The sequence below is a fragment of the Peromyscus californicus genome, unplaced genomic scaffold (assembly GCF_007827085.1).
Source record: "Peromyscus californicus insignis strain IS unplaced genomic scaffold, ASM782708v3 Scaffold_19__1_contigs__length_69161282, whole genome shotgun sequence".
NCBI lineage: Eukaryota > Metazoa > Chordata > Mammalia > Rodentia > Cricetidae > Peromyscus > Peromyscus californicus.
The window spans coordinates 48,933,360-48,957,305 of NW_026294491.1; the positions used below are offsets into that span (position 1 = coordinate 48,933,360).

General features: G+C 39.2%; 1 protein-coding gene across 4 annotated transcripts in view; it reads left to right on the forward strand.

Moving 5' to 3' along the window:
* Adgrb3 (adhesion G protein-coupled receptor B3) overlaps positions 1-22,920 on the forward strand; it is a 728,503-nt gene extending 705,583 nt beyond the window's left edge. For 3 of the 4 annotated variants that reach the window (XM_052745256.1, XM_052745257.1, XM_052745259.1), the window contains 3 exons: positions 4,930-4,965; positions 16,000-16,104; positions 22,134-22,920. In XM_052745256.1, coding sequence (XP_052601216.1) covers positions 4,930-4,965; positions 16,000-16,104; positions 22,134-22,322 — 330 coding nt within the window. In that variant the 3' untranslated portion in view covers positions 22,323-22,920. The remainder of the gene's footprint in view (positions 1-4,929; positions 4,966-15,999; positions 16,105-22,133) is intronic. The other variant, XM_052745258.1, reaches the window with a different exon arrangement.
* The last annotated feature ends 1,026 nt before the right edge of the window (positions 22,921-23,946 follow it).

Consider the following 23,946-nt stretch of genomic DNA (forward strand, 5'->3'; position numbering starts at 1 on the left):
AGAAAATTAATTATTCCCAGACTTCGTTGCCACAGCTATTTTTAATGGATTTGTTATCAAAGCTTTCTTCCTGTGAGGGAGTCCATTCCTCACCCTGTAATAGAAACTTTTAATAGTGTTCATATTGCCATTCATTAGTCAATGGAATTCATTACTTGCTGTGAATCGTCTAGTGTCTTGTCCAGTTTAATTTTCAGTGACACAAATAATGACATAGTTCCTCTGAGAAATTATTCATCATTTCACAAGAGTTGCATGTGGAGGCCTCTCTAGGCACATGTGCACTGAGTGGCCCTCTTAGCCTGAGACCATGACATATTTTTTTCAACTTTTAAATCATCTTAAAAAATTTCTCCCTTTTATCAGTAAAAGGTATGCCTTTCTAATAAATTGTTTTGATTCTCTCAGCTGCCAATCAGTCCACTTTGAGTGGTTTTCTTTGTGTATTTAGATCACTTGGTTATCTTCCAAGTTACTCTTTAAAACAATAACAATAAAATAAAAGTCAGATTAGTTGAAGTTCTGGGGCTGTCGTATACACTCCTTCAGTCCTTCACCAATCATTTTGCAGCTGCAAACTGATGTGAAATATCCTCTGCTAAATGCTAAGGCTATGCAGCTAATTAAGAGAGGATTAAAGAGGTGAACATGTAGGTAGCAAAGAGGGGACAGACAGTTACCTTTCAGAGATCAAATAGGCAACCCATGATGGATTTAATATGGAAGATGAGGGATATGTGTAAAGGATGGGCAATTCGAAGCCTTTGTCTTGGTTGACTAGTTATTAGTATTGTCTGCGATGAGAAAGGCCATGTAAAAAAGGATATTGTACATTGACAGATGGTATTAAAACCTAAGGGATAAGCCATGTAATCCAAGAGAGCGTACAGGACTCAACAGATCTCAGGAGCTCCACATTTAGAAAGAATGGACATAGGAACGAGCCAGCAAAGGAGATTTCAAAAGGAGCCACAGCAAATGAAAGAAGAAAAAGGGGGGGGGGAGCTGAGAGCTGATGAGTGCTTTAATGAGGAAGTGATTAACTTTGCACAGCTTCTGAGAGTCCAGTGAGCTGAGGGTGGAAAATCGACCTTGCTGTTTGTCCAAATGGAGCTCATTAGAGGCCTTTGACAAGAATTTTAATGCAGTGTTAAGAGCATCACGCAGTTGCGATGAATTCTAAGTGGCAGATTTTGAGAAAGGAACTGCATGAGAGAAGAGTGTGTTTCAAGTTACTTGGAAATGAAGGCTGCATAGACGGAAAGATTTGTATCTTCATAAAAACCAACATCACATTGGCTTGTTTTCATTTTACACGTAACATTTTTTAATGATCAAATTATTTGTAAAACAAAAAAGTCATGTGGCTTGGACGCTTAGTTGATTCTCTCTAGATATATGGTCAGAGAGTTAGATACATGGTCAGAGCTGAGGGCATGGGTCAGTCAGGAAAGAGCTTGCATTGTGAGCATGGCGACTTCATTTCAGCCCCTCGGACTCACTTGAAAACAAAGCCAGACATGGTGTCACATGGTTATAACCCCAACACTGGGAAGGTAGGAAACAAAGAAACCATGGATGATGGACAGACAGTACCTGGGGGATTCCTGAGGTCTTCTAGCTTCCACACACATGCATACCCACACAGGAATGTGTACACACATGTGAACACACATACAAAACAAGCAAACAGGCACTGTCTCTAACCACTTTCATGCCTCACAGAGGTAGTCTATAAGGCACACAAGAACATTGGAGTAAACATGTCAGTCACCATCTCAGCAAACTTCAGCCTCAAAAGACTTTGCCAAACATTGCATATATATGCCCCTAAGGGAGAAACACACAACAACAAAATGAGTTGGGATTTTCCTGGTTTTCCCCATAATACTACCAGTGTGTCAGGGTCTGACACATAAGATAAACTGAACTTTTTGGTAGCAAGTGTCACATCTGTTTGCTATTGTAGCATTGTTCATAACTGGCATAGTTGAATGATACTACATTTTTTTTTTGTTTACCCAACACAGATTTTCTGTGAAATGAGCATTCTCATATTGACTTTCTTCTTCTTCTCCTTCTCCTTCTCCTTCTCCTCCTCCTCCTTTTTCTTCCCCTTCCCCTTCCTCTTCCTCTTATTTGTCTTCTTCTTCTTTTTCTTCAAAATACAATTTGCCTGGAAAAGTTAATCCATTTGATCTTGCTTTATGCTTCCAAAGAATCTTAGTACCATTGCTGTGACTCGTGGCCTGTCAGGGTTATCTAGTGTGACTCTTGTTCAGTTCCAGAACAGTATCCCAGGCATCTTGTTTGTCAATATTATCCTGCATGTGTGAGCTAGTAAGACCTCACATGGAAGACAATGGGCTTAGAATCAGACCTGAGTTTTCACCACAGTTCACTTGCTTACCTCCTGGGTAAGTTGGTCAAACTACTGGCCCTTAGTAACATTCATTTATAAAATAACACTATTTTCGCAACCATTCCACAGAGGGGTTAGCGTGTTCAAATGTGAAATCACTTTATAAGATGCACAAGGTTGCAACACCCAGTATTGTGGGGAAGTGAATAGCCACACACACATTTATTTCCTTTGGATTTGAAATAACTGACACATTTCCCATACTAGCTGATCTTTAAACCTCCCTGATTTATTTAGTCACCCTCCCCACCCCACCCCACCAGGTCTTGATTAAAATCTGTGTGATTCATTTGCTCATGCCTTCATCTAATCTTGCAGACTGCCAGACCCGCTATGCCCTTTGTTTGCATTTAATTTTAATGAAATTAAATAGGAGAGAAATGAGAAGGAGAGCGCTTTTGGTAGAAGCATCCTTTTTCTTTTCCATGTCGCACATTGACATGGGTGGCATTGGTACTCTGAGTTGGAATCTGTTGCTGGGGCTCTTCAGGTTCTTTCCTATCTTTTCCTCTAGCTCCTACAACATGGAGCCTCTTCAGCACGTAGGCATCGAAATCTCCAGTTCCTAGGCAGCACTGCCTTGTGATCCAAAACAAATGCAGTAACATATGGCTGTTTTCACCTTTGGCAATGGAGAGCCCCTCAGTGCATGCAGCAGAAGGCTCTCTCCTTCTAGCTGACTGAACCTCTTCTAAGATTCCACCATTTCATTTTCAGAAGGACTGTGAAGCTCATGACAAATGTTTCATAGTAATGGCTTTTAACTAGATGTTTCCATGCTTAGATTTTTTCTGTATTATAAAGAGTTTTGCTTGACACACATATTTATAGAAAAAAAAAATGCCTTGCTGAATAGCAATGCCAAGAAGACAAAGCATCCATAGGAGAGAAGAATGAAAGCCCTGACATTAGTCTACAGACTACCACCCAGAGCAGTGCCCAGCCAGATTTGTTTAGATGTGTTCTCACACTCCTGCCTCCCCCAAGCATGTCACCAGCATCAAGGCAGCATGCTGTTGGAGGCAAGGTGGAAACGAGAGAGCATCCTGTTTGAGCTCCCCTTTCAATAAGGCATTCCCTTTCTGCCCTCCCCTCGGTCTTCCTTCCAAACTGGATTCCCCGTGCTCAGCAGCTTCACCGCAATGAAATTCCGTCAGAACTGTCCCGGTTTCCCCCTTTAGTCCTTCTGTCTACTGACACGTGCTCTGAGGGTAGGCTGCCCAGGAGGTTCTGGTTTGATAATGACAAGTTTAGCTCTAGCTGCAGAAAATCACATTTCGTGAGTGCTTTTTTTTTTTTTGTCTTTCCTGGCGAGCGACAGTCATAATAGCAACTAGAGCTGCCATAAGTCTGCAGTGTGACTGAACCCTGAGAAGCTAGTGACTTTAAGGTTATGGGTATTGAGCTGTGAGGAGGGATAAACAAAACACAATCTGCCCAAAAGGTTTGCATGTCTCCCTCATGTGTCTTCCCCACCCGCTCCAAAGGAGGAGGGGGGATGTCCACTTAAAGAAAAAGCATAGCAAAGGTTTCCTTTGTACTCTAAAGATGCAGGCATCTTTTTATACATTTACAGACCTCTCCCTCTGCACCTCATCCATTTTAAGAATCCATGTCTCCCTGGAGCAGATGCTCAAAATCCGACCCCCATATTAATATCATAAAAGCCGCATCCTCGAAGGAGCTTGCATTCACTTTGTTTTGATCCTATTTCCTGATTTTATCAAGCCCACTGCCTAATTACTTTATTTCATCATTGCGTGTGTATCTCTAACTAGATTTGGATGTTGTTTAACAGGTTTAGAGTCAGAGAGAAAGACTGTGAGACACTGTGTTGGGGTGTGGAATATCTGTGGTTTGACCAGATAGGGATTAAAAGAAAAATGTCTAGCTCCTAAGAACCAGTAACAAGAAGGACTTGGGTAGGAGATGATCCAGTTCTGAGAAATTTGGGCAAGACTGACATAGGAACTTCAGAGCCTAAACAGACAGGCAGGTAGGGTTTGCCTGACATGAAGTGAGGTCTCAGCACTCTGGAAGCTAAGGCATGAAAATCCTAAATTCTGAGAACAGCCTGAGCTGTATAGCAAGAACCTGTTTCAAAAATAATCTGGATATCTGTTGGTGGAGGTGTCAAAGTACTTAGATTATTTTTCTGATACAATTTTTAATCCTCCATGCCTTCAAGTGGTTTTTTGCTAAAACTAGAATCTCTTTCAAGACTGAATGTAGATGGGCTTTTTGCTTAAGAAGCAGCTTCCCTGGCAACTGATGTTAGAACTCAAGGTGGAAAATATCTGTGTTTTTCCAGCCTTCCATTTTAGTGGAAGTTCGGGGTGAAAATGAAAACATGTAGCTGTTTTTGAAATCAGGAAAATAATCTTAATGAAATGGTATAACACAAAGAGGAGCGGGATTATTTTCATAGAATGTAATGACTTCCACTGGTTTATCTGACTAAACATAACTTTGTTGCTTTTCTCCTTCTTCTAAAAACAAACTAACAGAGAAGGAAATCACGGTATTCCGACCTTGACTTTGAGGTAAGTTTCTCTGAATTACTTCATAAATTTAATTATTGAGCTCAAGACTGATTTATAACTACTCAAACACAGCACTGTGCGTAGCTCTGTGGATATAGTCCTGCCATTGTGTGATTATTATTTAAGTAAGCCACGGTTCTGAAATTAGGATCCTTCCTCTATACATGGTTGGAAATAGATGGTTTGGCATTCTGATTATTCCTCTAAGGATATGCACAGCTGACGTTTTCTAGACAAGCAAAGGTCTCTTTCTAACAGTTGGAAGTGATAACTTGGGAAGTAAGTCTGATAGTCCAGTTCATTGAGAGGTAGGAATGCCAATTTCTTGATTTTTTTTTTAACCTAAACCATTTTGGTCCAGTTTTACTTCAATGACCACCTGTAGAAATCCCAAGGAGATGCTTTGGCTAGTTAGCAAGGCTTAGTCTGAGACTTCGCTTATGTTGTGCTGCTATTCCTGTCCTGAGGGTCTTTGTGGTACATTCAGATTCAGTTTTTCCAGTAGCTAGTGTTGATTCATTGTGTGCCTGTGTTTAGTAGATATCTTTTCACAGATATAAACAAGATGAAAATTTTCATTTTTGCATTGAATTTTATATTGGTGCTGGGATATTGGTGCTGGAAGTCACTAAAACAATACCGTCTACATAGCTTATGCTCAGCACAAACTTAATGATGTTTAAGTATCACATAAATGCACTTATGCAGCTTGATAATTGAATGTGATTCATAGCCTGCTGACATAATTGGGTATAATATATGATAAATTTCTCCAACATATTTGTACTCTTGTGATGCACAGACAGAGCTCAATACTCTTAACTGATATTCTGAAATTGTAGAGGCCTCCCGGAATATGGAAACTTCTGGTTCAATCTTTCCATTTGCGTAAGTGAATGCTGTAGTCCCACAATGTACAACGCATATCAATGTGCAACTTAGTGATTTTTATCTGACATAGTGGTGGAGGATGCTTTCATGCTGAAAGGGTGTCCAAGGAAAATGATTTTGTTTAGTAGTAACTCAGTGTGTATGCCACAAAATAATGATAAAGAATTCAGCTTCAATGCTTAAATCACAAATATCTAGCCAGCTCCATTGTGGTCACCTGTCATGAAATCTGTATTTTGATGAAACCTAAATTTTTAACCAAAAGTACCAAATGTGTTTAAAAAAAATCAAACAAAACTATTTAGCAATCTTCACATTTGAGTTTTTTGTGTCCTTTAAGGAACAAATACTGTGTTAATCCTTTAAGTATCAAAAGAATAAAGAATCAAATTGTATGTGTTTGTATGTGTTATGTACAGCATGCCCTTTCCTGTGACTACATAAAGTAAGTTTGTGTGTGTGTGTAGTCCTGAAAGCAATTATCTGTTATCTTATCACAGAAGAACGAACATACAAATTAACCCACTAGACCTCAGTGACAAAACATGGTAAAAACCTAGATCCAACACTGAGCCTCACTACAACCAACAAGTTATGTAATAGCAAAACCAAACATGAAGAAGAAATCCTATGGCCAAACACCCTAATTGTCGTGCTGGAAACCCTATCCAACTACTGAGGTATCTGGATGCAGAGATCCATGGCTAGGCCCCGGGTGGATCTCTGGGAGTCCAATTAGCGAGAATGAGGAGGGTTTATATGAGCGAGAATTGTTGAGACCAAGGTTGGATAAAGCACAGGGACAAATAGCCAAACAAATGGAAACACATGAACTATGAACCAATGGCTGAGGGGTCCCCACTGGATCAGGCCCTCTGAATGGGTGAGACAGTTGATTGGCTTGATCTGTTTGGGAGGCATCCAGGCAGTGGGACCAGGTCCTGTGCTCATTGCATGAGTTGGCTGTTTGAAACCTGGGGCCTATGCAGGATCGCTTGGCTCGGCCTGGGAGGAGGGGACTGGACCTACCTGGACTGAGTCTACCAGGTTGAACTCAGTCTGTGGGGAAGGCTTTGCCCTGGAGGAGGTGGGAATGGGGGGTGGACTGGGGGGAAGGTGAGGGGGGCCAGAGGGGGGAGAACAAGGGAATCCGTGGCTGATAAGTAGAACTGAACTGTATTGCAAAATAAAAATACAAATAAAAAAAAAAAAGAAATCCTAGCACTCAGGAGGTGGATCTTTGTGAGTTCAAGGCCAGCTTGAGCCACATAGCAATTTCCAGGCTAGCCAGAGTTACATGGTAAGAACAAAGCTGGAAACAAATTAAATCACATTGTGTCACTGAGAACTAGAAAACTGTTCGTTTTTTTCCCACCTACTCTCTATGGCAACCACTCGCAGCTTCCTTAAGCAGATGCTGTGCCTTGTATTCCACACCTAAAGCCATAGTGTTAACACAGATATGTTAGTGGAGAAAAGTTGCAACACAGAACTGTGTGATTTCCTTAGCTCTGTAACTACCGTAGCCATCGCAAGAAGGAGTTGAAGCTTGAGGGGCAGGGGACACTCTAACATTGTTTTTCCCTTATTGACCGTTCAGTGTTCCTCCTTTTCAGCACATACACAATTACAGGGATATGACAAGAGTTTGTGTCAAAAACAAACAGATACACAAAAGCGGCTGTTTTTAAATTTTTCATGATGCTAACACATGTATGTGTAATTTGGGATTGTCAACAAGGAACAGAATACCTCCCTGTCCCCTCTTCTTAATTCATACTGGACTAGTTTGACTTTATGTCAAGGTCCCTGCTACCCTTCTCCCTGAATGGGATTTACCATACAATGATCACCTTGGACATTTTACCGTTGCCAGGCTGCCTTGTGGACTCCTGAAAGCATTGTCCTGTCAAACTTTTGCCTTTACACACTACCCAGGGATCATGTACAGTTTTAATATTTTGTTAATGAATTGTCTTTAAAATATGAAGATTTCTCAAAAGACTTAGAACAGAACTATAGCATGACCCAGTCTCCCACTCCTAGGCACGCATCCAAAGCACTCCATGTCCTATGTTTACTATCACATTGTTCATATTAGCAAGGAAGCAGAGCCAGCCTCTGTATCTGTCAACACAATGGATAATGGAGACAGGGTAGGTAGACACAAGGAGTTTTATTAAGCCATAAGGAAAAATGAAATTTGGAATAAAATGGATGGATCTGGAAAACATTACATTAAATGGGGTGACTCAGACTCGGAAAGAGTTTTTTTAAAAATGACACTCTGTCTCCTATATGCACATTCTAACTTCTAATGGTTTTATGCACGTAATAATGGGGTGTGAAGGTGTAGACCTTGAAACTAAGTGAAGGTCCATAACAGGGGGACACCTGGTATAGGAAGGCAGGAGGGTACAGGGGGAGGGGTGGGAGTGAGACAAGGGGGGAGAGAAACAGCAAACACACATTTTGATTGAAAACTGTCATGCCGAGATCTGATTATTGTATGAAGATTAAAAACAAATAATAACTTCTACAAATTGTTAGTTACTGTAGCTGGAGAAAAGTCCCTTCAGACTGACAGCCTCAAGGATAACACTGCATTCCTGAACAAATAGCCCAAAAGGTAGACTACCCAGAAAGTGGAGAAAGACTAATTATTGCTCTCTGGAAATCATGCAGAAAAATATGATACTGCTATTTCTATGTTATGTGACAAAATGTCTTCCATTTTGTATTCTAGCTTCTAACAGAGATCCCAGTATACAGTGAACACTCATTATGATTCTTTGTAGAATGAATGAATGAATGAATGAATGATTAAAAATTAAACAGTTGACTTTCAATGGCGTTTGCTTTAACAAAAAGCTTTTGAACAATATGCGAGTTAAGGAATACTTGAGTATAGGAAGCAAGCTACCTGTGGAGGCGGCCTTTGGAAGGGTTCCACTCTGGATTGCTCAGATGGGCCTATCAAACACAGTCCAAGGCTGGAAAGAGCAGGTTGAAATTCCAGGGGGAAGTAAGGGCACAGAGGTTTGCAAAAGTGTGGCACATTCACAAAACAAGAGTCAGAATTCACTTAAACAAGGGTCAGTGGAAACAAAACGCACACAGGGTAACTTAAAAATCTTACAACCCCAGGAGAAGCTTTCGCCTAACGTGCCGCTAAAACCCGCTAAGCCTGTTTGACTGAACCTTGTTTAGCCTTTTTATCTGTTTCCTAATAGGAAGTAACTTGTTACCATCTGACAAATAATTTAAAGGTGAACTAAGTTAGTGATATTCGGGATAGACTGGTCGGGTCAAACAAGAAGTTGGAATATCAGTTGAAGTGGCTAACCTAGGAAGGAAGTGAAGGACTGACCGTGACGGGCGAATCTGGGAAGTCTGGTCTGTAACTGAATGTGGGAAGGAAAGGCGGGACAAAGATGACTGCGTTATGGGCTTGCGTTGTTATGTGCGTGGAGAACAGAACCAAGGAAGAAAATGGATATCTGGTTAGGATGAGTTCCAGTGTGATGCTGGCATGAAGGTGCCTAGTGTGATTCGAAGAATCAAGCAGCTAAAATTGTTTATATTGATGGAGACAAAGCTCAATGAATTCCTGGAAACACAATTACAAATAACTGTTATGAAACTGTAATGAATAACAGTATCTGTTCCATGTTAAAAATATAGAGAGGTTTGTTTGTTTTTTTTTTTAAATCTTTTCTTCCCAAAACACAGACATAAACCTTGTTTCATTCTTCCACTGGAATCATGCATCCTTTAAAGTATCTTAGAATGTTTCTCAGAGAAACCCCAAATAGCCACCAGATCCTTGCTTCTCACTGAATTTCATTAATGGTCATGAGCAATGTGTGAGGGCAGACCAAGATGATGGATAATGGAACCATTCTTCACAGGGATTGACTTTTATTGGAAGAATTACAGGCATGTGGTTAAGTAAGAGAAAGACATTTAAAATAATTTGATATCACCAGAAATAAGGCTAAGCTATAACACATAGTTTATGTTAATTTCTAAATACAAGGCATACTATTTCAGAGAAATGACTTAGTCAAAACAGGCTCCTTCCTGCTTTGTCCTCAACCCTCTACAGGTGGTACAATCCACTAAGCAAATAGGGCTTGCAGTTCGAGCAATTTAATCCTGCACTGCATCCATGTCTTCTATATGATTAAATGTAAACTGTTTTAAAACGATGCGTTGATAACCAAGCAGCACTGACAAAATGTGCAACTCATTTGGTTTTTTTTTTTTACACCCTCTGTACAGTTTATTTGAAAACAAAAGTGCATGTTTATCCACATCATAACATATTGAGACCCAGATGTGGGCAAAATTCCTGGGGATGCCAGCTCTGTCTTGTAGGTGTATTGATCCACTCTGACCTGGTATGGCCCCTTAATCACCAGCCCCTCACAATATGACTTTAAGAATTAAGCTTAACCCCTTCAACATACATATTTTTATCAATATGAGTACTTACATTCTCTAAAGATATTTTCAAAAGGCCACTCTAGAGAGACGAATGAATGTACAGAGCACTAATGAACAAACCTATCAGTAGGTTTGTCCAGGCAGTCTAGGTCTATAAAACTTCTAAGGCTGGAAATGGTGATTCACCGAACTTGTTTCTAATTCATGTGAGCATAGGTTCTCTAGGCCCTGTGCTCTAAGTTGAATTAGGAGAGTTTCTGACATTCCCTAACAATTCCCATCAGCTTAAAGAATCCATACACACTAGTACATCTTCTCTTTTTAATTCAGACTCTTTCTCTATAGTTCAAACACAACTCTGTAGTTCACACTTCTAAATTTGAAAGTGAAAATCATCAGTTTATTGCAAATCTACTTGTCAGTTCCTCAAAACCACTTTTGGAGGGGGTGAGAATGCATAACAGGATGAGACTGAGAAGGCAGGGCTCCTGCCTAAAGTCATTATCACCAATGCGCCTTGGGGCTGAAGAGATGACTCACAACAACCTGTAGCTCCAGTTCCTGGCCTCATCAGGCACCTGTACTCATATGCACATACCCTCCTTCAGACACACATGTGTGCACACAATATTAAAATAATTTTAAGGGGCTGGAGAGATGGCTCAGAGGTTAAGAGCACTGGCTGCTCTTCCAGAGGTTCTGAGTTCAATTCCCAGCAACCACATGGTGGCTCACAACCACCTAATGAGATCTGGTGCCCTCTTCTGGCGTGGTTCCCCTTTCTGGTGTGCAGACAGAACACTGTATACATAATAAATAAATAAATCTTTAAAAAATCATTTTAAAAATTTAAAAGTAAATATTCCCTCTAATGGAGAAATGTTTTTAATGGGAGGAGAAGATAACATTTATAGTGGTTTTCTATGATTCGGGCAGCCTCCTTGCTTACATGCCTATGCTACCCCATTCATTTCATTTATTCAGTTAGCATTCACTAAGCATCTACTAACTACCAGACAGTGTGTTAGGTGTCGAGGAGGCACAGAGAAAGAGATCATTGTCTAGTAGTTGTCCTGAGGAAAAAAAACATGAGTGCCAACATTAGAAATATTGTAGTACTGCAAAATAGTTTCAGGTACTCAATATCTAGAGAATGAGGGGTCTACTACAGAGGTGCATAACCCCACCTAGCTCTCTTTTCTCCCATCTGAAGGGAGCATAATTTAAAACCCTGAGCAGTCTATAGCAGGATGCTTTCTGAATCTCTGAGATACACCTAAGACAGCAACGTGCTGAGCTGACTTCGAGACTCAGCTCACTTACCACTTGCAAGAGCAAACTGCCTCCTTGAGCTTCAGCCCAGTCCTAGTCAATGAAGTGGAAGGAATGGCTCCTGCCTAACAGGGTTACCTGGAGGCTTTAGAAATACAGCAATGGCTGCCTCCTCTTCAGTGGCTCTTGTCTGTGTGGTCCAGTGTTAAATGTTTTGCATCCTTTGTAAAATCTTCATGAGAGTCCTACAGGGTTGCCTCATTCCTGAAGCTACAGCTACAGGGAAACCCAAGTTGCTGCTCCAGGCCATGAAACTTGAAATTGATGGAATTTCCACAGGTCCAGAGCTATCACACTTAGTATACTCCAAGAATTTAAAGCGTCTTCAAGAGTTCTTAGGATATAGTATATGCTTAAGACATCAGGTTATTTTATAATCTCTTTTTTTAAAGTATCCAAATTATAGTGAATGTGCTTTATAGCATATCACCATTTCTCTAATACCAATAACTAACGGGTTCGAAAGTTTGCACTTTTTAATTATAAAAGTATAAATTGAGAGAGTTTCCAACACTAAAGGAGATTTTGTTGTTGTTTTTTTGTTTGTTGTTGCTGCTGTTGTTAAATGTTTTTAATAAAAAATGAAGAAGAAATAAAGGATTAAGCTGCTTGGGAAAGCATATACATGTGGTCAGCCTGGTGGTCATCTTGAGACAGAGATTCAGAATGACTCTTTCAAAAAATGTTAAATGATATTAATCTGAGTGGAAAGTAATATTACTATGCACTGATTTTTATTACAAAACACTCCTATAGTATTTGCAGTGAAATATAATGAAAGTAACTGAATTCTGAAAATATTGCCAAACAGACTATACTTTATGTTTTTACATAGAAAATACATGTTAGAATTTTATCATCATTTTAAGAGTTTTAGAAAACCGAGGTCTAAATTGAGTTTTTCGTAGAAGTTGATTTCTTTGAGAAACAGGATATTTAAGTCACAAAAGAAATAAAGAAGTGAACAAAGCCTTAGGTTAGCCAGGATCCAGGAAGAGTCATCAAAATGGACCGATAAACTTTAGAAGCATGAAAAAGTCTACCTAGGTCTCTCAGATCATCAAAAGTATAAACGTCACAAATGAAAAGTTTCTGAAGCAGGTAAGGGGAAGAAACCCTTAATATTTTGTAAAATCTGAAAGTGTGGCTAAGTTTCCAGCCCAGAACATTGCTGGATAGAAATCTGTCGACATTCATGTGTAAAGCTAGCATTCTTATCGAGGGAACCTCTCTCATTCTCAATGAAGGAAGGAAGACGTACTTGAGACTATGAAGAAGGAGGAGTTATGCAGGGGAAGCCAAACCGAGCCTGTCAGGGATGGGAACTGTTCACCGCAGCTGTAGTTGATAGCCCTTCCAGAATGTGGGCTATTATTGCTGTGGTGGTTCCTGGCAGTGCCGCAGGGGCCATTTCAGTTCAAAATGATTATCTGGCAAGAGAATATATTTGCAACTAATGTTTGCAAGTAGGGAAGGTTCTATATTTCAGCATCCAAATTACCATTTGCCTCCATATTTACTGCAGGATATTTTAGCTTTATTATTAGAATACCTTTCATGGAACTATGTGAAATATTTCAAAATGATCTCTGTTTATATAACACTGGCAGCCGCCATAACTTTATATTTTCCACTGTATATTTTTAGTGTGTCCAACCAATCTAATTTTTTTTAAATCAAATCCATCAAATTCAGAATCAAGTACCGCTCATTCAAACAGACTGTATCCAGAAAACTCACAGTCTGTTAAGGTATCAAGTTTCCCAATGAGACGTTTGACATAGACATTGCTTTTTAAACATTCTTTATAGAACAAAGGTATTTGATTGCAAGAATCATGACAAGACTTTAAATAAAACACAAACACAAACAAAAAGATTCCTGTTGGAAAGATGTGGACTAATTTAGCTCTTGGCTGGGGAAGAGTAGCAAATTTGATTGACATTCCCAACTAGGTGGGACTAGAGAGCTCACCCAAAACACAGTAAAATCAGCTCACAGGGTCAAGTATAAACAGAGCTGCCTGAAAAACATAATCATCCGATGCCTGTAGCCAAAGTGTTGTTCCTTTGGTATCAGGCTACTTCCAGAAGATGCATTTCTTTTCTTTAAGGAGGGATGGTTTTGCTAAGGGGAAGAAATTCAAGAGCACAGTTGAAAACAGAGCTAGAAACCAGAATATTCAAACTAAAAGGAAGAAGAGAGAAAATATAGACCATCAGAATCATAATTAATCATTTTTAACTTAAATATGAACTTGTGACGATTGGGCAATTGTCTTATTTGTATTTCCTATAGTTTTCCCCTAACTTATTTAACGTCCTTGTGTATTTAATCACAGCTATAAATTTCCATTTATTTGAATTACAATGCAATTAATTCTGGTATTCTCTGTTAGACTTTGAACAGATAGGAAGCAGTAATTTAGCCAGATTCTTTTCACCAGTGGTACTCTAGCATTTAGCACAATGTGAGGTGTTCATAAGAATGCATTAAATGATGCAGTGAAATGTGCTGAGTGAAATGATGATGGTGTGACGTCACCCCACACAAAAGGAAATGACTGTGCGGTGATGTTCATTGCTATGAAAATGTGATTTATTTTTAAGCATTCTGTGTGTCACAGGGCTGTAATTTAATGTGTGTCTTAGAACCTAGTACTTCATAGAACTATTTGTCTACCAAGCACGGGGTATACTGAATTACTTTGCTAGCTACCATGGTCCTCAGAATCCCTCCACTGAGTTGCTTATGCAAATCCTCACTCTCATAAATCACCATCAGCCATCACTAGTCAAATTATGTTTGCCTGGTGTTTCTCGCTCAATCCCGCAAACCTGTTCATGTCCTCTCTTTGAGACTGATGGGAAGTTAATGGCACTGTAATTGCTTGCTATGTTTCATGCCCTATCATGAGTCATGCTGCCGTGTTCATCCTCAACCACCTGATTCTTCAACAGCCAAGTCCTAGAGCTCCAGCAGCAAGATGGAAATTGGCTACTGCATGACTTAAAATGGCAGGATTCTCTCACATGAATATAGGGCTATGGAAAAGCAAAACACATCAGCCTCACAGTGAACTACCAAGACACTGCTCATGGAGTTAGGAGACTCAGGTCTGCAGAGGAGACAATCGGCTTTGGCAATATGTTAAAAGATTCAGTTTAACTTTCCGTTTGTCCTTCTCCCCGTTTGTCCTCTTTGTAAGCATCTATTTAGAAAAAAAAAATGAAGTGTTACCAGTCTTTCCCCAAAAGACATATTTATTTTTCTCAACAAATCCTCACATCTGAAAATGTTTGCTAACTAAGACAGTGGGCCAAAAGTTCAAATCAGAGCCCAGACATCAATCGAATAGCCTCATTCAAACCACATAAGCAAATGGTGTTCGGATGTGTAGGTTTGAAAATACTGTGAACTCTTAAACATGACACCAGAGTCCTGGAGAATGACCAAAATGCTGATTCATAACTTTCGAAAATCAATGTCACCACAGAAGGCACTTGTAAATATGGAGAGTTTATTCTCTGACTTCTCTACTAGTGTCCTTTAAAAGCTTTATAACAGGAAAATATTCAAATGCCCCAAATGCCCCAAGATCATTTTTACTTACAAGCCCATTGTTGGGTTATAATGAAATTGAGAGAAATACATGTAACTCGAAAAGAAGGGAATTAATATACTTGTACCTGTGATTTTAATAGCTCATCCACCACACAATGTGTGCTCCAAGCCGTGACTGCTAAGATTCTGCACCATCTGGTAAACAAGTATATGAAACCTATGGGCCAGATTTCCCTTCTGCAAATCTCCGCAGTTTTATCCACATGGAGAGTGCAAGGTCTTAGATCCCACACATCTTCCAGGCTCTTTAGAGCTCTGAGTCAGCATTAATGGCAGGACCTGGGATTGTGTTCCCCCTTTAGTACAGTGAGCTCCGTTTGTACTGTTTATAGAAGTAAGACATAAAGAAGCAATATTTCCCATGACAAACATCAAGGGCTCACATGCTTTACCAAGTCCAAATTTTTAACATTTTTAAATTACTGCAAAAATTTTTGCAGAACAGACTTAACTTTTAAAGTATGAAAATCTTACACAGGAATGATGGCTGTGTTTTAAAGCACCCATCAGAAGAAGAAACTTACTTTTTTATAATCTTGTGAGAGGAGAGAAAAAGCCCCTTCTTCTTTTTCAGAAAGAAATAAGAATAGGAAAAAGGATCTGGGACATGTCATTTGCATATGTGGTGTCTTTGGGGACTACTGGCTCCTGCCTGACTTAGTTTCCCTTAGTATTAAACAGCTTTTAAGAACATGTGAGTCAAATTAGGAATGAGAGCCACCCTGTTCTCTCTTGCAGAAGGTCATGCACACAAGGAAGAGGCACATGGAATTGTTTCAGGAACTAAATCAGAAGTTTCAAACTTTGGACAGATTTCGGGACATACCAAATACAAGCAGTATGGTGAGTATATTCTGCATCCACAGTGCTCCACGTCAAGCTGGGCCACATGTGAGGCCTGCTGTGACCCTTACCCTCCAGGACAACTAAAGAACAAACAAACAAAACAAAAAAGCAAAAAAAAAAAAAAAAAAAAAAAAAGCTAGTGCACACAGGAACCTTAACAATCCCAAAATGCACTTGGGAAAGGTCACCAAAAGACTTACTAGGAATGACAAGATTCTTTAGGTGTATCATTCTACTTTCAAAGGTCTTCCCTGATAAGCTTTAATTAGGATTAGGTATATATCAAAAACAAGTTGGTTTCATATGGCCATTTTCCGACCCGTTAAAATTCAGTTCAAATCTCCAAAGAGTTTACTAAATTTTCCCATTGTTATTCTGATGCCTGCCATTTTAAGGCCACAAAAGATAATATTGATATAAATAACAAAGCTAAACCAGAATAGTACAATTTTATCCCCAGAAGACCCATTTGTTTAGGGATGCGAGTTTTGGATAAAGGCCAGCATCAGGAACTTGGGTTGTTGGTTGTAACCATTTCCTCCTCATTCATTCATACCACTGCCATCCTAGTATAGGACTCCATGAAATTAACTCTGCACCGTGACTCAGGGCACGGCACAGTCATCACTTCAGAGAAGGCTTCATCACCACTGGTAAGTGTACTCTGCCAGGACTCTAGGAATTTGAACTACTTGAAATGACAGCAAGGAACTACCTGAGCTTGAGCAAGTCTTGCAGGTCTTTGCTCCTAAAGCTCGACTTCCTCTCCTTACATGGGACGCAGAAAGTGGCAATGGATGGTATGTACTGGCTTCAGCCCTTGCAACATTCCCAAAGCAAAGGTGAGGATGCTGGGGTAGACTGGGGTCTGCTGCCTCCCACCAGCTCTTCAGCTCACATGTGGTGTTCGGGGGGGGGGGCAATGCAACCCCTGGGTAGTTCTTTACCAAACAGTAATAGATAAATGATCAATGTATAGATGGATGTAGGTAGATGGTAGATAGATAGATAGATGATAGATAGGTAATAGATAGGTAGGTAGATAGATGATAGATAGATATATAAATGATAGATAGATAATAGATAATTAATAGATAGATGATAGAGATAATAGATAAAATGATAGAGGTGTATAGATAGATGAAAGATGTAATGTATATTACTTATACCTATATTATTTCTATTCACAATATATATGAGTAACATGGTGTTTGATCATCTAATGATTCTTCCACATGTATCTTATGAGTCTTAGTCTTAGCCAACTGTCTAAGAAAATTAGTGCATGAAAAGCTAAAGGATGAAACACAGATATCCTCATATTTTTCCTTCATTCCTCTCTGTACTTACACATTCCTGGTCATGGTAAGTTACTGGTAAATGGCAAGTATGGATTTATTTCACAGCAATAATAGCTCAGTCCATTTTTAACATCTCTAACACAATACTAGATATATTGAAGACGCGGACACTTTGTGTTTTGTGAGTGATTCCTTCTCATCTACTTCTCCAAATATTAAATCATCAATTTTCAGCTAGCAGCAAATGAGAACAACACCACTGAGATTAGACCTAAATGCATTAGCTGCTCATTTCGGAATATTGAAAGCTAACATGAAAATAAAATGAAGAAACATCGGAACATCATTTTTTTTTTTAAGTAGAGGTTGTGTTTACAAGTCTGAAAGGCTTATGCAACAGCTACAGCTGAGTAGCTGCTATAATACGATTGTAATTTCCCCTTGTTGTGTAAATTACGACAACAACTGGTCTGGGTATTAAATCATTAATGGCACAAATGTCTGTGTCTCCGTTTCCTAACAACTGAAATAGTCTACTAATTACAGCACATCTCTGCAGTAGTGCACCTTTTCCAGAGGAGAATTATAAATATTTACCATCAGGGAGTGGGGAAGATACAGTCGTTATTGCTGCTTGACTATTGGCCGAGGTATCCAAGAATACAAAGAAAGGGTCCTTTATTCAGGCCTGATTAATAATAAACATGCAAATGAGTTCATTATCCTTAATTTAGGCACATAACTTGTAGGGATACATTTGCTAATGAAAAACTGTGTAATTGGGAAGAGAAAGACATTTTTAGGAGATTCAGTTTCTCTGTCTTGAGGGGAGGCCTGCTACTTGTCAGCAGCTGCCCACCATTGCTAATGATAGGCATTATGCAGAACAATAACAGATGGAATCAAAAGGACACTAAAATATAATTTAGTCCATTTTCTTACTTCAAGGCAGGAAGATATATACAACACCCCATGAAGCAATGGGCACTTCTAGATGACCCCAAGATGAAACTCTTTTAACCTGAGTGGTTTCACAATTTAGTCAAGATCTCTTTCCCCCAAGCAGCTTCTAGGGATGCATGATCTTTTAGAATAGTCATCCTCTCTTTTGCTTTGTCTACAAATGAGAGGATTGGCAAATGAAGGAAGCAAAGAAAGGATGATAGTAATGAAGAAGGAACAAAGTAGGAAAGAGAGTTGAAGGGACTTAATCCTACTGGACCTTTAAGGCATTCCTGGCTTTCCTGGCTCCGTCAGCTATTAGGAATGTTCAAACAGCCTGCCATGCTTGGGATGGTTGTGAATTCTCATATTCACCTAACTGATGTGTCCCAAAACCAAATTAGTGTGTTCGGAAGCTCTATGTATGTTGACTTACAATGGCCCTGTAATTACTAGACTTTTAACACTCCATTAAACTATCTCCTCCTCCTATACTTGAACTCAGAAGACAAACAACGGTAGTGTAAACTCAGGAGCTGATACAAGTCACATCGTTTCATATCATTATAGTCAGGCCTCTGTTGAAGCCTTTCCCAGCCTATGTAACTCTCTCGGTAGAATTCAATGATCCCTTTCAGCTGTTTCACAGTTCAGTATTCACTTGAGCCACAGAATATATGAGGCTCTTTCTCTTAGGAGAGTCGTATGTACACTACTCTCATTGCCAGACCCAACACACAGGAAGATGAGCAGCTTGTGGGCACTGGCCCTGTCCACTGGCCACTAACTCACTGCTTGCTTGTAGCTGGGTCCTGCAACCATTCCACATGGAAGGACATACCTGTTGAAGGGACTACCACATATGCATGAATGAGAATGAGAACAGGGTCAAGCTGGGAGTGCCTTAGGATAATAACAGAAGTGAGTAAGAAAGCCAATTACAAATGATTACTGGACATCCCAGAAATTCAATTGATTATACACTGAAAAATAACACTATGCAATTTTAGCTAGATAGTTTGCCAATGCTTAAACTTGGCGATTTTTGTTCAAGTGCTTGACCATTAACATATTTTTTTAAAAGGGGAGAGGGGTTCCATCTGTTCCAAACTTATCAGCAAAAGAACTAGCATTTTGAATTCCTGTCAGAGTTGGTATTATTGGATTTCCCAACACACTGAACAGTCCCAGAAATCTCTTTTAAATAGTGTTCTTGTCTAAAATAGATGGGTTCACTCTGGACTTGCTGTGGCAGAATCCATAGCAATGAATCTTTCCTTTGATGGTTGGTTGTTCAGGGCCCCACAGCACCTCCAGACTTTCAACTATTTGCTTCTGCCTACAAAATAAATTCCAAGTTGAGGAGTTTGCTATTCCAAGACCCTCATACTCTGGCTCTGTTCATCATTTGCATGTTTTTGTTTCTGCTCCTTTCTTTCTCATGCCAATTAGAATGAATAAAAATGACTGTTACCATGGTTTGCCATCTCAGCAGTCCGAATTTTGATATCCTGTACAACCACCCAGCCTCAACCACACATATATTCCTACCAACCCTACCTTTCTGTGCCATATTGAATGCTGCTGTTCTAGGAAAGGATGATGTGCTTCACACAAATAAGCCATCCCTGTACTTCCCTTTGACCTCCTGTATCACTTTTACTGGAACAGATGTGAAATAGACAAGGAGGAAGGAAGTAAAACAAGAAGATCATAGAAGGAGAAATTATGATCAACATACATCATTTGCTTAACAGAACTGTTCCTTTGTGAAATTAATATACATGAACTCAAAGTATGTAACTTTCATTTTCACCTTCCATAATAAATATACTTATTAAATAATAAGCATGGGTTTAATTCCTCACTGACACTTAAACTGTTTTCAAGTACACAAAGAAGGTATTGACTCACACATGGCATTGACATCTTTGCCACACAATACAAAGCCTATCTCTGTTATGCAAGTATTCAAATTAGGGTTTAGGTAGAATGAATACATGGCTCAAGGTCACATTCATATTGCGGGAGGTATGTGGACTTATGTGTATCAGACTTTTAATCTTGGGTTCCCTAGTGGACCGTTCTGCATTTCCAGATGGGATTTATCATTTTCTCCTTTGGACCTAATACAATAGGCAGGCAAAAGCAGCTGGTAAAGAGTACTGGTTGAAGGAAACAGAGCAAGAAAGGAGGGCTGAGGCATGACATTTTTAGCATGTAAAGCTGAATAATCTCCTTCACCTATCTTAAAAGTTCACTCTTCATTAGGTCTCTACTATTAGTTATTTCTCTTTGATTTCCTCATAAGAAGAGTAATTCCCGAAAACATCTAATGTACTCAGAATTTTAGGGTTTAATATATAGATATAATGATTTCTATAGACTGTTTTGCTTGTTTTTACCTTGATAAAAGGTTTGAAGTACTGAGTGGAACCATTATAAAAACAGGTAACAATTTTTGTGTTCCACTTAGTAATTGATCATAATGAATTGAAGACCAGATTTGGGGAGGAGGCTAAGACATTTATGACAACCAGAGTATTTTTATTAATCAGAGTCTCCTATAAACAAAGAATGAAAAACAATTTCAAACGATCTTAGTAATCTTGGACAATGAATTCAAGGGCTAATCGAAACTAAAAAGAGCTGGAAAGGAACCAGGGGTAAGGAAATCGTTTAGTGAAGCCAAGTTCAGTTGTCTCTCATGAATAATGATAAATTTAAATGAAGTTCTGTATCCAATTAAAACCTGGACTGGTGTAAAAATGACAACCCTCACTTGACATTTCCTCTTGCAACATTAAATAAATTCAGCTTTAATCAATACTCTACTTAATTTGGCTTCCTTCAGATTAACTTCTGGTTGTCTCAGTGTTTGGGTTTAATCTTCTTCTAAGGAGTTTTCAGTCATGATTTCCATCTCATTCTTTGATGATATTTGGCTTATTCTGTGCCATTCAAATTCCCCCACTTACACAAATATTTAAATGACATTGGTTTAAAATGAATCAAATTCACTAGTAAATCTTAGACTATCAGATGAAGGCATTGCTGCAGGAGTCGATTCATTTACTTACTGAGATCTACAAGACGGCAGCTGTGAAGGTATGCACACTAAAACTTGTTTAGTGTGGATCAGTGGGTATACACATGTTGAAATGTTCCCCAGTATTGCTGGATACATTGTCCATACAGCTGTGATCTTTAAATGGAAGGGTGATGGGTATGTCACTCAACCACATAGAGTATCATGGAAAGCAAACATCCAAAAAACACAAAGCAAGAGAATATAGCAACATATAAATATTAAAATATGCTAATTTCTTGAAGGAGAAAAAGGACTTCATTTTTTTAGTGAACTACTACTAGGTTGAATGACTATTTGGCATTAAACAGGATGTCCTGAGAACTAGATTCAGATTTGTTTACTTTGCTAAAATTTCTGCCACGATCTTTAGATTTTCTACACTTTATCTTATCAATGACTTCACTCTCTTTCATATTTCTTTGAACAGTCATAATGACATTCAGATATATCATCTGCTTTGCCTCCCACGTTACTGTTCACATCTTTCAATTCCTGAAATCTCTATGACAACTTAGAAAGTATGTTCTTCACTTTGGCCCATGAAAGAAAATTTAAATTGAAAATACCCTTTGCAGCTACCCTCAATTTTCAATCATCCATGAATCCTGTAAACTGTATACTCTCTTCCTGGGAGCATCAGCAAGCAATAATACTAATCATCAACTAAACAGCTTTGTTCTTCTCCTCCACAGGAAAACCCAGCAGCAAACAAGAACCCATGGGACACTTTCAAAGCCCCCAGCGAATACCAACATTACACCACAATCAATGTCTTAGACACAGAGGCGAAGGATGCTTTGGAGCTGAGGCCTGCAGAGTGGGAGAAATGTCTGAATTTGCCTCTGGACGTGCAAGAGGGTGACTTTCAGACAGAAGTGTAACACAATCAAAGCGAACTGAGGTGGAGACACGATCATTTGACAGTGACACTGAGATTGGGGAAGCCTGACATTTCCACCTGGACAGTGTGACTTTGCTCTGTCAGGACCTTCCTGTGCCAACATCACTGTTTGCATATGGTAATTTCTCACTGGTCAGGCTAGTGTACAGTTCTCACCACCCCGTGTTGTAAGTACCCGTGGAATGGATTTGAAGGTAATCTTTCTAGATAAACCTCAAGCAACGATTCATGTTGTAACAGCTTCATGTGGTTTAGTTTTCAGAAAACTTCACCATGAAGCACAATGTATATATTTATGCAGTTTTTAAAGTTTATAACAGTCTGTTTGGCCATTACTACACTTTTTACTTTATAATATAAAAGCAAAGTTTTTGTCATTAAATGAATGTTTGTTGAGCTACATTCTTCATTGCTTTAAATGCAATAAAGTAATAATCTCACTTTTATATGAATAATATATTTCACATCTTTATTATTGCAGTTTTCTCTAGAAGGCTCTGAGTAGCTTTCTCTGCTGCAGCTGTGTATAAAATATTTAAAATGTTGTATGGTGTAAATAAACTTTTGTCTACATATCAGTTTTTTAGTGCATTTTATTTTGGATTTGTTGAACAGGAATTTACATATTTATAAAGTTTTCTTTTTCAATACCGACACTGAAAATGTATTCAGAGTTTTAACAGCATACCATTATTACTCCTTTGAGCCTAATGATTTCTCAATGTAATGACAGGTTTGCATAGTGCTTCTGTATTTCCTACTTAGACACCCCTTGGAACAATGTACCATGTAAATGGGGCTTGTCAGAAATCTGCGACCATCATCCTCTTTATAACGTTATGTTCTTTTCTGTCTTCTGGCACCATGACAAGTGGCAGAAAACAGTAGTTTGCTAAACAGAGAATGATGCAGGGAAAATGTGTGAGGTGATTCAGTTTGTTGAATGTTTCACAGAAAACCATTTCTACTGGAGTTCTTTATAACATAAGCATCAACGAACTTCTTCGGGACTTTAAATATCCAATCTTCATGCACTCCAGCAGAAGGAAAAGGAGAATGGATGTAATTGTCTCCGGTTTGAAAGTAAGAAGCCCAGGATTAGCCAGTTGCACACGCGGTTCCCAGTGCCCTCTCTCATAGTGATGCCTCTTGCTTGCTCAGACACGTGTTCAAGAAGGAATTCGGCAATTGCCAGGGCCTTTGGGTGGCTAGAGAATGTATCTTTCAGTCTGAAGCATTGAAGGTAATGGGAAGAAGACGAGGGGTATCCTCAAATGTTCTCGAATGCTTAATTTGATTAGCTTTCAGTTACACCTGAGCTGTGTGGTCGGTGTTTGGAACTCATGTAGATCAGTTCCTTCTCCTGGCAACCTTGGCGACCTTGAGGGACCCTGGGGGACCCTGGTACTTAGGTTGCGAGGGAGAGACAATGGTGCTTCAGTCTTCAAGTGCGCCTCTGAGCTGGAGCCTTAACCACACAGCTCAGGCAGAACCCCTGTCCCACGCTGAAAATGTTCTCAGTGTCAAGGTGTTGAAAGTATATTTTTAATCAGATTTTAAAGATAAAAGTGGTATCATTATGCAAAAAAGGAGTATAACATAAA